Below are 14,396 nucleotides of genomic sequence, written 5' to 3'. Positions count from 1 at the left end.
GCGAGGCGAGGAACATCTCCGCGGCGGACTGAACCTTCGCCGTGTTCAGGCTAGCGGGGCTGCGGAGTGGGTCTGTGCGCAAAACTCTCCAGTCTGATTCCTTTAATTAAACGTCTGACCTCTCTAATTAAACGTCTTATTCCTTTAACTAAACGAGCCTAATAGTGCTGCCCGGTTAGACCATCTCTATCTTCGGCTCGCCTCTCTTGTCGCACTGTTGTTGTTCCCGGACTGGGCCAGTTGAACATCTAAAGGGACTGTACTGGGAGTTGGACTGGACCAGGAAGAATCTCCTCTGTCGGACCGGGGAGAGACTGGTCTGGAGGCTGGTCTGGAGACTGGACTTTCTCCACCAGGCAGTGGGGGATTATAATGTCAAGACGAAAACAGACCAACCCTTTCAAAGTGAACTGTAGGTATCCCAGGTATTGTAAACACTATTTTCATTTATTTATATTGGAGAATGAATTACACTTATGCCTCCCAGTGCCGGCATTCCGGTTAAACCCATTCACACGCTAAATGTCGGAATTGGTTGGCTGGCAATTGCGTGGATTACTGTTGTGAAATGTACTGTTAGTCTACATCCGCATTGCTTTGTGCGAGAACATCTGCTGCTCAGCTCTCTTAATGGAGCTGCTGCTTTATACTCTTAGTGGATGTTATAACTTTTAGTTTATCTGCTGTTGGCAAACCTAGCTAGAAATTTGGAGTGTGTGTTTTTGTCCTCGGTTAAGACTATAGCTTCCATTTGTACCGAGTCTACCTGCTTTACTCAAGCACTTCAGTGAGATTTAAGTGAAGAGATCAGATGAAATGATGAACCGTTGGACGAATGGCGGAACACCTTCAAACAGAAGGCTAGAGGACCAGTTGCTTTTTCCTAATTGATTCTAATCGATTCTAATCTAACACTACTAGACAGTAACCTGCAATAAATCTTAGCAAAGACAGATTTAAAAAAATAATAATAATAATTTTTATCCCGATCTCTAGTGTCCAATCTTCATTGGGTGCTCACCTGAAAGGTAGCGTAAAGGAAGTTAGGACTTCATGTTTATGGCTGAAGTATGATACCAAGCTATCTGCTCTCATCGGGCTTTTGTCTTTTAGGGCTAATGAAATCGTTCTAACCGTTAGACTATGGGTGTTTAGGTTGAGTACATTGGTTATCCTGAACTGGTCAACATCTTTCCTAAAGCAAATTTGAAATCCTTTTTTGTTTACTGTAAAAACATTTTTTACATACATTTCCAATGGGGTACTTTATCCAGGTTATTTTTGTCGTTGAATATTTGTTCTCCTTATGAACACCGAGGTGTCGTTCATGTGCCTCTGAAATCCCCAACAGACGTGTTTATTTCAGTGGGAATCTACGGGGCATTTTCGTAACACTTGCTTTTAAAACTTTGACATTACTTGTCAGAAATGGACATTTTGTTTTAGTTTGAAAACACTTCACTTTGCTCTTATTCATACACTTTAAGGAGAAAGTAAACCAGACTGTTGTTGTCAATGTATTGCTTTTGACATTGCTAGGTCCTATACCTTATTTCAGAGATCTTTGTACTGTGAGACATTTTTCTCCCTAAAGAGTGCTTATGGCCACCAACACAACATATTTACCTCCACCCCTCCTTCTGGCTGATGTCAGACGGACGGCTGTTTCTCGTTAGTAACATGTCATGAGCCATTCCTGCCCTTTGCATTTGACATTTGCCTAGCAAACATATATATGAACGATGTTTTCCTGCTTTTTGTTGCTGTAAGTGAGAACATATATTGTACAAGTCCATTAAAGGGGATGGCCATAAGATCCTTTTTAAGAGTGTGTTCTACATCCATTTTTGAGTATGACTTGGAAACATTACAGTTTATTCTTTACAACTCTGGGGATCTAACTAAAAGTGCTAAAATGCCTCCAGTTTCACAAATCATTGGGTGGGCTGTCGACATGTGTTTGCAGAAAAAGTTACCTGTTTTATCACACTTGTGTCGATGATGAATCTCTGGGTTTCAGATGATGCTGGAATGTTTTAGAAGAATACAGGAACAAGAATACAGTTCATGATGTGTCTGGATGTCTGTTTGGTGAGCAGTTGGGGACAAACAGTCAGAGTTTTTTACTCTCTGAGTTGGGTACTCTGAATCCACTAATATGTACATATGTTAAGGTTGTTTTGGAGGTGGAGGACTACTGAAAATATAGTTCAGTAAATCCTAGCTCTGGATCAGCAACTGTGGTTTTGTCCTTAGATCCTGCAAATGTGCAGGATTCTGGCCCTCCAGGACCAGAGATCAGCACCTCTGTTTTAGGGCACTTTCACTCTAGAGATTTTTTCCGGACCTAGGTCCGGTATGGGAATTCTGTACACTTGGTCAAGTGTGAAAGCTGTTTTTCGAGTCCGGGAGTGGTCCAGAGTACTGATCCCTGGTTCTCCTGAAAGCGGGGGTCTGGGGTTTGCTACTAGCGAGTTCTGGTGTGGAAGCTACCCGCTCCCGGCCCCTTGTGTGGGGCTGCGTGATTGGTTCATTTTTTAAGGTGACTGCTTCTCCGTTTCTCACTCTTTGAGTGTTTGTTTCCAAGCAAAATAATAAAAAGCAGGAAACAGATTTTTTTCTACCATTTTGCGAAGCTGTGTGTGCAGAGAAGTGACGTAAGGAATTACGCAATCGATAGTGAGCCCCTCCTCAAACAATCCCGGAACTGGTCCTGAGTATGGACATAAGTATTTGGTACAAGTGTCAGAAAGCCCTTAAAATACCAGACCAGGGACCTCCACAGACTGGTCTTTTCTGATTTTCTTAAGTGAGAAGGCATGAGCTGCATTTCCTTAGAGACTGAAATACCACTCTGTCAATTAAAGTGAACACTGGATTGCTTGACTAGTTTGATTGTCTGATGTCTGTCTGCCCCTGTTGCTTTACCCTGAGAAAGTTGAATGCTCACCCACAGAAAGGGCACCGCTGTGTGTGTGTGTTCTGTCTGTCTGGTTTTTAGGGGTGCTGTTGTCGGGAGAGACCGGAGGTGGTCAGTTTGAATCCAAGCACACCCCCACAGCTTGCCGTTTGAGCTGAGTTTTGGCATTCTCTCTCTCTTTTGTGTGTTTTTGTTTTCCACCCCACCCCACCCTCTGCGAGCCTTAGCCGGCTCTTTCTCCCATGTCTGCTGGCTGATGAGTTTGTCTCTTTGTCTGGACTCAGTCAGACACTGCGTCACCTCCTGCCTACAGACACACAGACTCAGAGATAACATCAGTGTGGCAGAGAGTGCGTGAGCAAGCCAGGGAGGAGGAGGGTTGGGGGGTGGTGGAGGAGAGTGGAGGAGGAAGGGGTGGAGGAGGACGGTGTGGTGGAGTAAGAGGGTGGGGGGTGGAGGAGGGTGGGTAGGAAGACAGATGTACAGACACAGCCTAGTTGTGGGGGATGGGCATCTCACACATCAATCACTGGCTGGTGCGGTGGAGCCTCTGTTATGTTCATACTTCAGCACCGAGCCCATCCCTCCCCATACAAATCTGACACCCTGTGAGATGGCCCAGACGCCTCATGAATAGGCTGACACAGTTTGGTGGTGGTAAGAAATCCTCAGTGCCTGTATCTGTTCACTGGGATGACATGCTAATGAACACTGGTGTTGTAAACTTAACTTGGTAAATGTTACTGAAATGCTATAGGATGCAAAAAATAACAATAACAATGCAGTGGGAAAATCTGTAAAAAAAAAAAAAAAGTTGAGCTCATCTCCAGGTGAGCAGAAGAAAAGTACACAGGGTGACTGTGTGCACCTGGCCTTCAACTGCTGGGTGAGTGTGACGTGACTCTAGCTTTGCTGTGTCCTAAACGGGGGAGTAGCATACATACATTTACTCGGCCGTCTTCCGAACAGTTTCCTCTGTAAGCCGTGTTAAGATTGATGTCTTTGAGCAATAATTAGGCTTTGGAGTGGAGCTGGGTCTTGGGCAGACCGAGAGGCTGTAATGAGATGCGCGGTGGCGGGGAACACAGAGGGAGAGGCAGGTCCGCGTGGGCGAACGGGTGCATGCGAAGGAGCCGTTTCTCACAGGCGGCACAGTCCGGCTGTTTCCTGCAGGATAGTGGCGGGTGGGACGGGGGTGTGCGACTGTGACTGTGATTGTGACTGCATATGTGTTAATGCACATATCTGTTACGTTTTGATGCATTATTGCTGGCATTTGCGCCGTGCATGTGTTGACACCATTCTGTCTTGGAGATTGCAGCCATGGTACAGAACAGCATGAAATAATTTTCAGCCTTGATATTAATGTATGCAGTGCCCAAGGCAGATTCTCTAGCAGAGTGGAAGCTTGCATGCATGTCTGCCTAGAAATTATCCTCTGTGTGTGTGTGTGTGTGTGTGTGTGATTCATACAGGAAAAGTATAACTGGTTTAGTGTACTTCTCTCTGCGTGTTCTTGCCTCTGAGAGTGCCCTTGAGCCTGTCTCCATTTAACGTTATACTTTACTTTTCGCTGCCCTCATTTACCATCAGGATACATGTATATTCAACCAGCTGAATGGTTAAGTCAGTGGGCAGGACTTCTTGCATGCAGAGGGGTTTTGGTCCTTATCGCTTCCAGGTCGGTCAGGCCTCGCTTCCTCTTTGATCTGCAGGGCCGTTTCACACGACTGGCTTCTCTGGCCCACAGCACACGTCGGAGATGGATACTAGCGATGACTTTGGGGAAACCCTCGAATGCCACAGCGGCAGCTCCCGAGAACCGGAAGAGCACGACAGCATAACTGGTGAGATCTGCCGTCGCCAGGGAAATGCCTGGGCCCGATCAGCACTGCTCCACTAGAAGGTGTACCACTCGTCACCCGGCCGTGTTCGACACTTTGCTTTTTGTCTGCAGATGACAGCGACAGCGATTTGGATAAGGAGAACTCCTCCGGCTCCTCCGCCGATGACAACGTGTCCAGCAGTAAGGGCAGCCGCTGCTTGGCTCACGGCGGAGACATCAAGGAGGTGAGCCTGCCTGTCAGAACATCGGAGGGAGGTCTTATGACTCCAGAGGTCGCGGTCTTGGTTCCAGCTGGTGCTGGTTGCCATGGTGACCCATAGTAAGCCGCCAACCCCAGGCCGATCCAGAGGAAAGTGTTACTCTCCTTAAGTCTTAGTGACAAGATGTAAATGCACGTTTGAAGTCTAGACTAGCAGCTGGTTCATCTTACAGTCGTCCTCAAGTGAAATGCCTTCCTGATCTGTTTCTGAGTCCTGATTAAAAGGTGAAGTGTTAAAGGAAACCTAGGTCAGTTAACTGGACAGACACTGACACAAAAGCAGAGCGCGGATTCACGGTTCTACGACACATCAGAACCGGCGCTTTCTCCGGGAATGTCGAGGAGCTCCTGCTTGTATCGGGAAGCGAATCTCGATGGTTATTTCTGAAGCGTGATTCACACCTCTATGGCGATGCAGTGCTGAGTGTCACCCTCACCAGTTGGCGTGACTCACACAGAAGTGGGGTACGCTCATATGCCACGTTCCTGCCTCCTCTCAGTCGTTGGCAGCTACCATGGGCCATGTGCCTGGTAGAGTGGGGAGTGTGTGTAAAGTCATAAACTGGCAACATGTTACTACTGCAGCGCCTTAAACCGACATACCCCGCACGCCCCCACGCTGGCCCTTCCGACAGCGCGTCCTGAATCTGCGCTAGCACGCGCCCACTCCACTCATTTCTCTGCTCTTACTGTCAGCCTGAGTCTTTGCCTCCGCTCCAGGACCCATCCCTAACACCCTCCCTGTGTGGTACGTTGTGTCTATTAGGAGAACGAGGGGGGGACAGACCTGGGGAGCAATTTTGTATGTCCCCTCTGCGGCCTGGAGTTCAGCAAGCCAGAGAGGCTGATTGCCCACGTCTACCAGGTGAGGACACCATGCTCCGGGGAGCTGAGACGCTAGCGGCAGCTCGGGGCCTCCCGGAGCCCCGTGACGTGCCTCTCGTAGCCGCAAGTGTGAACCAGGGGAGAGCTGCGATCATACTCTGTCGGGACCCTCTGAAGGGATTTCGGGGTGCGTTTCATGGTGGTTCACTCCTCCGTGTCTCTGGGGGTTGTATTGATGCAGTGGGTCAGGTGAAACCCGTGTACTGCACAATGTGGCCAATAGCTGTCACAACCAGGCATCCATTACGTGCTTTGAAATGTTTAAATGTTCTTTCTAATTTCATATTCATATCTGGTCATCTTGTTTTTGTTTGTTTGTTTACTTGTTGATGTGAGCAGCACACTTCGGCTGTGGGCAGCAGTAAGAGTTACGTGTGTCCAGTGTGTGGACGTGCGCTCAGTTCACCCGGCTCCCTCGGGCGCCACCTCCTCATTCACTCTGACGACCGACTCTCCAACTGTGCGGTGTGTGGCGCTCGCTTCACCGACACCAACAACTTCAACAGGTCTGTAAGCCGCAGCCACAATGAGCCCCAGGGTCAGCGAAGTGCCGACTGACACGTGTTCAGGAATCCTGCCTTTCGTCCGATACGAGCCGAGCCTTGTCCTGTTTCCGCACTGCAGGGAAAAGCTGAAGGAGTTCCTCGGTCCTGTCGGCGTGGAGAACAGCAGTGGAGACCAGGTGTGCTCCATGGGGCAGCCTCTGTCCGTTGGCCCCAGCCCTGGCCCCGCGCTGCCCCCGCTCCCAGACAGCCTCCTCTCCTCTGGGCCCTCCCTGCCCTCCCTCCCTGACGCCCTCAGCCCATCACCCAGCCTGCCGCCGTTGCCCGACCTCCTCAGCCCCATGCCCGTGTACCCGGCCGGGGTGCTGCTTGTGTGCAACAGTTGCGTGGCCTACCAGCAGCTGGTGGGCGGGCAGTCGCCCTCCGTGCGCAAGTGGGCCGCACGGCGCAAGAACGAGCCCGTGGAGGCGCGGCTGCAGCGCCTGGAGCGCGAGCGCGTGGCTAAGAAGAGCAAGCGCGCATGCGAGACGCCGGAGGAGCGAGAGCTCCGCCGGCTGCGCGACCGCGAGGCCAAGCGCATGCAGCGGCTGCAGGAGACAGAGGAGCAGCGGGCGCGGAGGCTCCAGCGCGATCGGGAGGCCATGCGTCTCAAACGTGCCAACGAGACGCCTGAGAGGCGCCAGGCACGGCTGGTGCGCGAGAGGGAGGCCAAGCGGCTCAAGAGGCGGCTGGAGAAGATTGACCCGTCGCTACGCACGCAGATCGAGCACGATCCCGCCGCCATGGCCGCCCTCACGGCCGACATGAACCTCTTCCAGTTCCCCTTTACCATGCCCGTCTCCTCCATGGACAACGGGTTGTTCATGAAGCTACCCTAAACGGACAAACACTCGCTCGTACGCGTGTGCGCGTATACACACACACACACACACACACACACACACACGCGAGCATGCAGGCATGGAGTTACAGGTTTCTTAAGACTTCCATTTGAGAGCTCTGGTTGCAACCTGTACAGGCGGGAAACCATTCCAAATGTGCAACTGCTTCAGAAACCTATTTTACAAAAGGTTTCCAAGACACAAACTCTCCACATTTATACAGCAAATTAAAAAGTTAACAGCAGGGTGAAGAATAACGTATCCCTCTGCTTTATGAACAAGAATGTCGTATGCGGATTTGTCTTGCTGCATTTTCAGGGCCTACATACTTCAGATCTAGCACTCAGAGTAGTACAGCACTTCCATAAAGGAGGGTCTCTATTTGCACAAGGACCTACAGTGAGGGGAGGGAGACACGTAGCCACACCCACAGCCCGCTGATGCAATCTGTCAGTCCGCTGGCTAGAGTTTACCCGTAGCTACACCTCCCTCTCCGTGCCAGAGCCGGTCACTGGCTAGCTTAAAACCACGGACTCAACTACCTCAGCACAGGCCAATTCGGTTCCCAGCCTCATCTATGGCTTCTGCCTGGACTGCAGGGGTTATATAGGCCAGCACACAGACTATACATCCATTATGCCAATACGCACTTAAACAGACTCTCCGTGTTACTGTTGCTCTGCTAATCCCCCAACGCCTGTCTAAACAGGCATCATTCACCTGAGGTGTCATTCATCAACAATGCTCTCAATTTGTTACCATATTGTCCTCTCCTGAAAAGCTCTGATATTTGACACACAGTACTGCTGTAAAACTCAAGAGGAAACCAGTGGGTCAGAACAGAACCCGTCTGGCTCGTGTTCCTCTCGGCAGTATCGGACCTTCTGAAGGCTCCGTGCCGGCTTACGGAACACACCCCTCTCTCCCAGGCGGTCGGGGACAGCGAGTGCCACCGTCAGCCCGCTCCCTGACCTAGGAACCGACAGAAGTCATCCTCCTTCATGCTGTTTGCTAACTACGATCTCTTAATGGTCACATTGACCTACTCCTTCACTCAGTTTTGCACATCGTTCACACTGCACACTCCTCAGCCGAACCAGGACTGTGGTCCGCCAGTGCTTGGTCAGTCACGACTGACTCCCCCTCTCCTACTTTGCTGTGGTCACTGTACTGTATGTTTATTACCTCTCTTGTTCTAGTGGGGCCCTGCACCTCAGTATGCTTACCTTTGCAGTCAAGGCATGTACAAATGGAAAAAAAGGTTGCCTTTGTCACTGGACAGTTGTTTTGTGTATAGAGTCAGGTATATCATTCTTAGTTTTGGTATGACTATTGTGTAAATTAGTTTGCATGAAAGATGAAATAATCCAATTGAATGCAGACAGGATGAGTGATAAATCTTTCTTATCTGAAGAATTGAGCATTCATAATTCATAAGCAATTTACTGGAAATTGTAGATGCTGTAGATTATGATTGTATGATGTATATTCAAGTAGTTAAATATAAATATTTATTATATAACATTTACACTAGTTCAGATGTAGACCTGAGTTCACAGAGCTTCACTTAGGGCAAACAGTGTTACAGCACCCATGCCACACTGCCTATTACACACAGTGAGTACCTCTCGAAAACAGGGTAAGCTATTATATTTTACTTTACTGGTATGCTTTGTTTATTTCATTCCATTTATTCATTTCAGTTATTTATTGCTGAAATAACTGACATGCCACTCAACACTGAGATTCAACAAAGACTTCTGTGACAACTTTTGTTCCACATACTCGATAATACCTCTTCGTCGTTACACAGGTTAAATCTGTGGGAGTGAAAGGACTATGTAATGTGCATACCGTATAAAGGTTTCTTGTCTGAGCCATTCCCAGGGGTTGCTCAGGTGGGGAGACCAAGGTTTTGAAGATGGGGCAGTGTCGTTCCAAATACAGCTCTCATGAGTGGCTCAAATCACTATGCAAAGATCTGTACTCAAAAACTGTATCGGACACTTTGTATTAATACTATGCAGATGATGGAAAAGGACTTAAATGCAGCACATTACACAACTCAGGCAATTCTGGAGCACCAGGGTCAGCATTCGCAAAGCACTGCAGACTACAGTTGCTGATCCTGAAGCTTTTTGGAGCCGAGGTCATGGTAGACAAGAGAAGCTTCTCCTCCTTACTCAGCACTCCTAGTCTGCGATGTGTACTGGCCCGGGGCTTGTGGCACTCGGCTCCTGGAGTATGACTGAATAAACTGATGTATCGATACTCCAGGGAATGTAGCCATCATTGCCATAGTTTACGTCATAAAGGCGGAGCTTGATTTTAGGATTGTGACCCCCAGATGATGGGTATTGCAGTTCCCATTATACAGCGTGGCTCTACTGTTTAGAGAGTTTGGCTGCGCAGGACTGATCTTCACAAATCTCAGAGTTGAGGGTTTAACTAGGTCGAGATTCCTCCCCATCTCATAGAGATCTTGGTCACAAAACCGGTCTGAAGTCAGGACTACCCCCACTCGTCTGAACTTTGTGAATAGCAGCTCTATGTACTTTCTAAAGAAAACTCATTTTTAAGCATTTAAAAATGCATTTTTAAATATTGAGTTACTTAGTCATAAAGCCATGTTGACACCTTATGCATTAAAAAGGGAAGATGTATTGATAGTTGATTTCCACTTCAGAATAGCTTTTTGAAGCCTAATCTGGTGTCTGGGGCTATTTTAGTTCAGTTTTGCATGTTGTACGCTACATGTCCTAGATATTTTATGAGCTTGCGTTCAGTTATTGTATGCCTGCTTAGTTCTGTTCTAACTAATCTAAGGAGAGGGACCTATTGACAAATTACCTTTTTGTTAGTCTATCAGGGTACTGGCTTGATGATCAATGTTTACAGATGTCAGTAAAGGCCAAATGACAGAAGGAACAGAAGTGAAACAGAGAACACCGCACACATTTTGTCACACTTCCGAATGCCCCTTTCGGAAAGCCATTCTTTGTTACAGAAATATGTCTAAAGATTGCTCTGAAATCAGGAACAGAATGTTGGAATAAACATGGACCTGACTGCTAAGTGTCTCCTTGTCTGTGTGCGTTGCGCGAGGTCTGTAAACACTCCGCTCTGCACACTGAGACGGCCTGCCACTTATCTCATCACAAAGGCCTCCATTCTTCTCCCAGACCTGGCAGAGTGCTCTGAAATCCTAACAATGCAGACAGGTCCCCAGAGCAGCCCGAGGGTGAGACAAGGACATGGTCAAGATCACACTATATCTACTGTTGTTTGAATAGGGAATCTTTGGTTAGGCAAACTTTAGTACTTACAAGAACTGGAAATGGGAGATTCAATAGATGTAGCAGTAAGGTGCACAATACCCTTTTCACTCAAACTCTTAGGAATTTAGACAATGTAATAGGAAAGTGAGCCAGGCCAGTTTGGTAATATTATATATATATATTTATACACATATATATATATATATATATATATATATTATATTGTGTTTACTTAACAAACATGATAAATGCAATGTTTCCAAGAAGTTAGCTGTAACAATAAAAATACAATATCTTTGTGTCCTTACATAGAATTAAAACAGCAAAACAAAAACAAAGTCAGCCCTAAGTAGTTCACAGAGAGGTACAAATATACAGTACAAATCTATTTTATTCAAAGAGGGTACAAAAAAAAAAAAAGAAAGAAATGCAACAAAATATAGTTATTAATGCTTTGTAAAGTTCAGGTAGGTGTAGGGTAGTCTAAGGGAGCACTTTGGGTAGACAACTCTAAGGCTTCTGATAAGAATTAATACATATTGGTACGGCCATACGATATTAAAACTCACTATACAAAGTTCATACAACCTGGATTATACTTGAGGATTGAATATTACATACACATCATTGCATATATTTTGCAGATCCTTTATGCATTAAAGATGCGATTTCTTGTCACACATCACATAAAAAGCAGTGTCACTTAGTGCCAAAAAGTACAATGTCAAATTTGAAAGTACATAATTACTCCTTTAAAACTTTTAAACCACTCTCACTTTCTCCTGATGTCAATCTCCATTACCTACTCTAGCCTGCAACAATGCCATGGTCAGTCTGGGTTCCACACAAATACATCAGGCACCACGACGTGTGGACTCTGGAAGGGTCAGAAAACCTCTCAAAAAGGAGAAAAGTCACAAAATTAGACAAGTGATAGTACTACCAATAACAGATGCGTCACTGATTTGAGCATTCATCCACTCCCCCAACATACTGCAACCTCTGTGGTGCAGCCAAGACGCTGCACAATAGTTGACAGCAGATGCAACTCGTCACCTCCAGTGACCACTCGTCACCCGCTGTGATTCATCTCCATGCGAGGGGACCTCTCCTCCGTCTCATCAGTACTACAGAGCAGGAGGTCCCCTCTGAACTTTGTCTGCCAAGCATTTCCCATAAGTCTTGCTTTTACAGTAGGCATAAACGTGACCATGATAAGGATTTAAGAGGCAAACGCTCATGAGTAAAGTACACTGGAGTTCCTGTGGCTTACACACCACAGCAGTGCAAGGGTTAGGGTTCCTCTTTACCTCGGCTTCGCCATTTGTGAATAAGGTCCAAACTAAAATCAACTGAAACATTTGAAAATTGTACACTTTCTATAAAGTTCATATTGAGTATTGATATAGATACATACTGTGTGTATAAATACAGATACACACTGTGAACCAGGTCGGCGCACAATCAGTAGGCGTCAATTTTTTTACTGAGTATTTGTCAATAAACACATTGAAATGTAATATAATTTTAATCCTTTACAGAGGGAGTCAGCGTTAACCTGCTAAAGGGGGGGGACGACTACTGCTTTCTGCTCTAATCAGAATGGATATATGAGAGAGAGAGAGAAAGAAAGAAAGAGAAAGAAAGAGAGAGAGAGAGAGAGTCACCCGTAAGTGTTGTTTTATTAACAACAAACGTTGTACATCTTAAGGCGTTACCGACAAGCGTCTTGATAATATAGAAAACTTACCATCTTATATTTACACACATACACAAGTGTTGAATGATTGTTTTAACTTAGTTTCGCATATAATTCAATATTAAAGGAAGGGTTACTATGTAACCAAGTCATGGGGAGGGGGGGTTAAGTGCAAGACATCTTTCATTTAGTTAAAAGTAGGGGTCAGTATAGTGGGTGATTAGATACATTTTGTGTAACTGGTTTTATATGGAGCAGGGTGAGCAGATACTGCTAAAGGCATGTAACATAATGGTCAAGAGTACAGGCTCATTATCCATCTACAGGTGGCACTGTGCAGTTTGTGTACACAAGATGCAAGGTATGAGTGGGTATACAATCCAGACCATGAATCATCCCCACAAGGGGCTGGAGACAGAGGGAGACATGAACACAGGAGCAACACACATCGCTGACAAGACCCTGTACAAACGTGTGTGTCTAATGCGATTAAGAACCCCGGGGGGGGGGGGGGGGGGGTATATGGGAAGATTATGAGCAGGAAGGCCACCATATAGTCAGATGATTATGGCAGCAGATTGGAGTGGATGCATGCAGAGCACAGTAATGGGCAATGGCTGAGTCAGGGCAGACCAGAGTAATCACACACAGATGAGACAATGGGGAAGGCACATACAGCTCTTCTCAGACACAGTGCACCAGAGTGGGAGAGAGTGTCCCGGTTTCAGTCCGGAAGCCTTACATATGCTGCTGGCTTCCCGCCCACCTGGGTCTGACGGACCAGTCACGCCAGAGACTCTTCTGAGCGCCTGAGGCTGGTAGGAAGGATGGTGTGTTTGAAAAGGCGCAGAATAGAGGGCACAGCTGGCGACACTCTGACATACAGTAACAAGCAACATAAAATAAATGACTAGAAATAAACTTCAAGTTACACGACAAAGTGGAAAACACGTCTGGCCGATTGGTAACAGAAGGCGGTAATTGACCATACGGATTATTTTACTAAGAATGCGACACACAGATGGCTACATCAAGGTTGAAAAAACAAACCAACCAAAAAACAGAAAGAAAGAAGGGCACAGTCTCGTTGAGGAGGATTGCATGATCAGTGAATAGTGAGTGTAATACAAAAGAGAAAGTCCAGTTGCTTATTGAGTAAACAAGGACACTGCTGTGAAAGTTAGATCTGAGCATTTACTGCATAGCTCATGCTAAAACTGTACAGTGTTCAGGTAATCTGTGTGGAAGGGTATTGCTTGTCTCATCTCAAAGAAACATCAAATACTTTGAAAACCTGCTAAACGGGTCCATCGATGAACTGAGGAACGGCCTACCTAATGTTCTGAACATCCTTGAGGAGTATTTGGTCACAACGCAGGTCAGATCTACTTTGCCTACAAAGGAATGGGATAAGAGGACTGCTGTGCGTCCAGGCCAGCTGTAAGGGAACGCAGTTGTCCCCTCTGGACGCCTCATCCTGGGCAGGCCAGACAGGCGAGGGAGACTGAGGCAGTGGCAGGGAATGGAAGGGACAAGGTGTGGAGCCTGATCTAGTTCTGAGGCTCCCGTGTATATAAATAGCATGAAAGTGGGGCTCTCTCAAACCACGCAGCGCATCTCCACCATGGAAACAAACAGGGCTCACCCCCACAGCGCACAGCTGACCTACCTGAAACACAAGACCACTTCAAAGAATACAGCTATGTGGAAGCTTTAAAAGTACAAGAAACAAAAGATTTGGAGTCACCATGGGACACAAGATGTTCAGTGACCAGTTATTGGACACACACACACTTTTTATATATATATATATATATATATATATATATATATATATATATATATATATATATATATATATATATATATATATATATATATAAATAATTTTTTTTACATTTTTTTTTTCTCAAGACCATTCAAAATAGGTTTAAAAACAAAAAGGCATGAGATTACACCTGCCAAAAGTCACCTATATGAGGTCAAACCACCACCCACTCTACACACGAAGATTAGTGGTAGAAGTCAATGCTACCTGTGCAACAGCTAGAACATCACACAGATGTGAGAGCTACAAAAAAAATAGAGAACCCATTACCATCTTACATCAACCTAAAAATAAAAT

At 46.3% G+C, this 14,396-nt stretch overlaps 1 protein-coding gene across 5 annotated transcripts; it reads left to right on the top strand.

Moving 5' to 3' along the window:
* On the top strand, positions 1-10,363 carry LOC113575778 (zinc finger protein 821). 5 transcript variants are annotated; one of them, XM_027007480.2, is made up of 6 exons: positions 1-412; positions 4,671-4,767; positions 4,878-4,990; positions 5,792-5,890; positions 6,250-6,416; positions 6,535-10,363. In XM_027007480.2, exons 2-6 carry the CDS (start codon positions 4,683-4,685, stop codon positions 7,289-7,291), a joined length of 1,221 nt encoding a protein of 406 aa, XP_026863281.1. In that variant the 5' UTR covers positions 1-412; positions 4,671-4,682; the 3' UTR covers positions 7,292-10,363. The 5 variants fall into 5 exon arrangements, with proteins under 5 accessions (XP_026863281.1, XP_026863278.1, XP_026863280.1 ...); XM_027007477.2 differs by having other exon boundaries at positions 4,636-4,767; XM_027007479.2 differs by having other exon boundaries at positions 1-425.
* Positions 10,364-14,396: the final 4,033 nt, after the last annotated feature.

This window comes from Electrophorus electricus, chromosome 1 (assembly GCF_013358815.1).
Source record: "Electrophorus electricus isolate fEleEle1 chromosome 1, fEleEle1.pri, whole genome shotgun sequence".
Classification (NCBI taxonomy): Eukaryota; Metazoa; Chordata; class Actinopteri; order Gymnotiformes; family Gymnotidae; genus Electrophorus; species Electrophorus electricus.
This window is presented reverse-complemented; position numbering and strand designations above follow the sequence as displayed.

What these genes read in the sequence shown, in the direction of transcription:
- LOC113575778 (XM_027007477.2), top strand. Translation starts at nt 373, where the DNA reads ATGTCAAGACGAAAACAGACCAACCCTTTCAAAGTGAACT. An exon ending in AGAGCACGACAGCATAACTG is followed by an intron (nt 4,768 to 4,877) that starts GTGAGATCTGCC and finishes TTTTGTCTGCAG; the next exon opens with ATGACAGCGACAGCGATTTG. An exon ending in GACACCAACAACTTCAACAG is followed by an intron (nt 6,417 to 6,534) that starts GTCTGTAAGCCG and finishes TCCGCACTGCAG; the next exon opens with GGAAAAGCTGAAGGAGTTCC.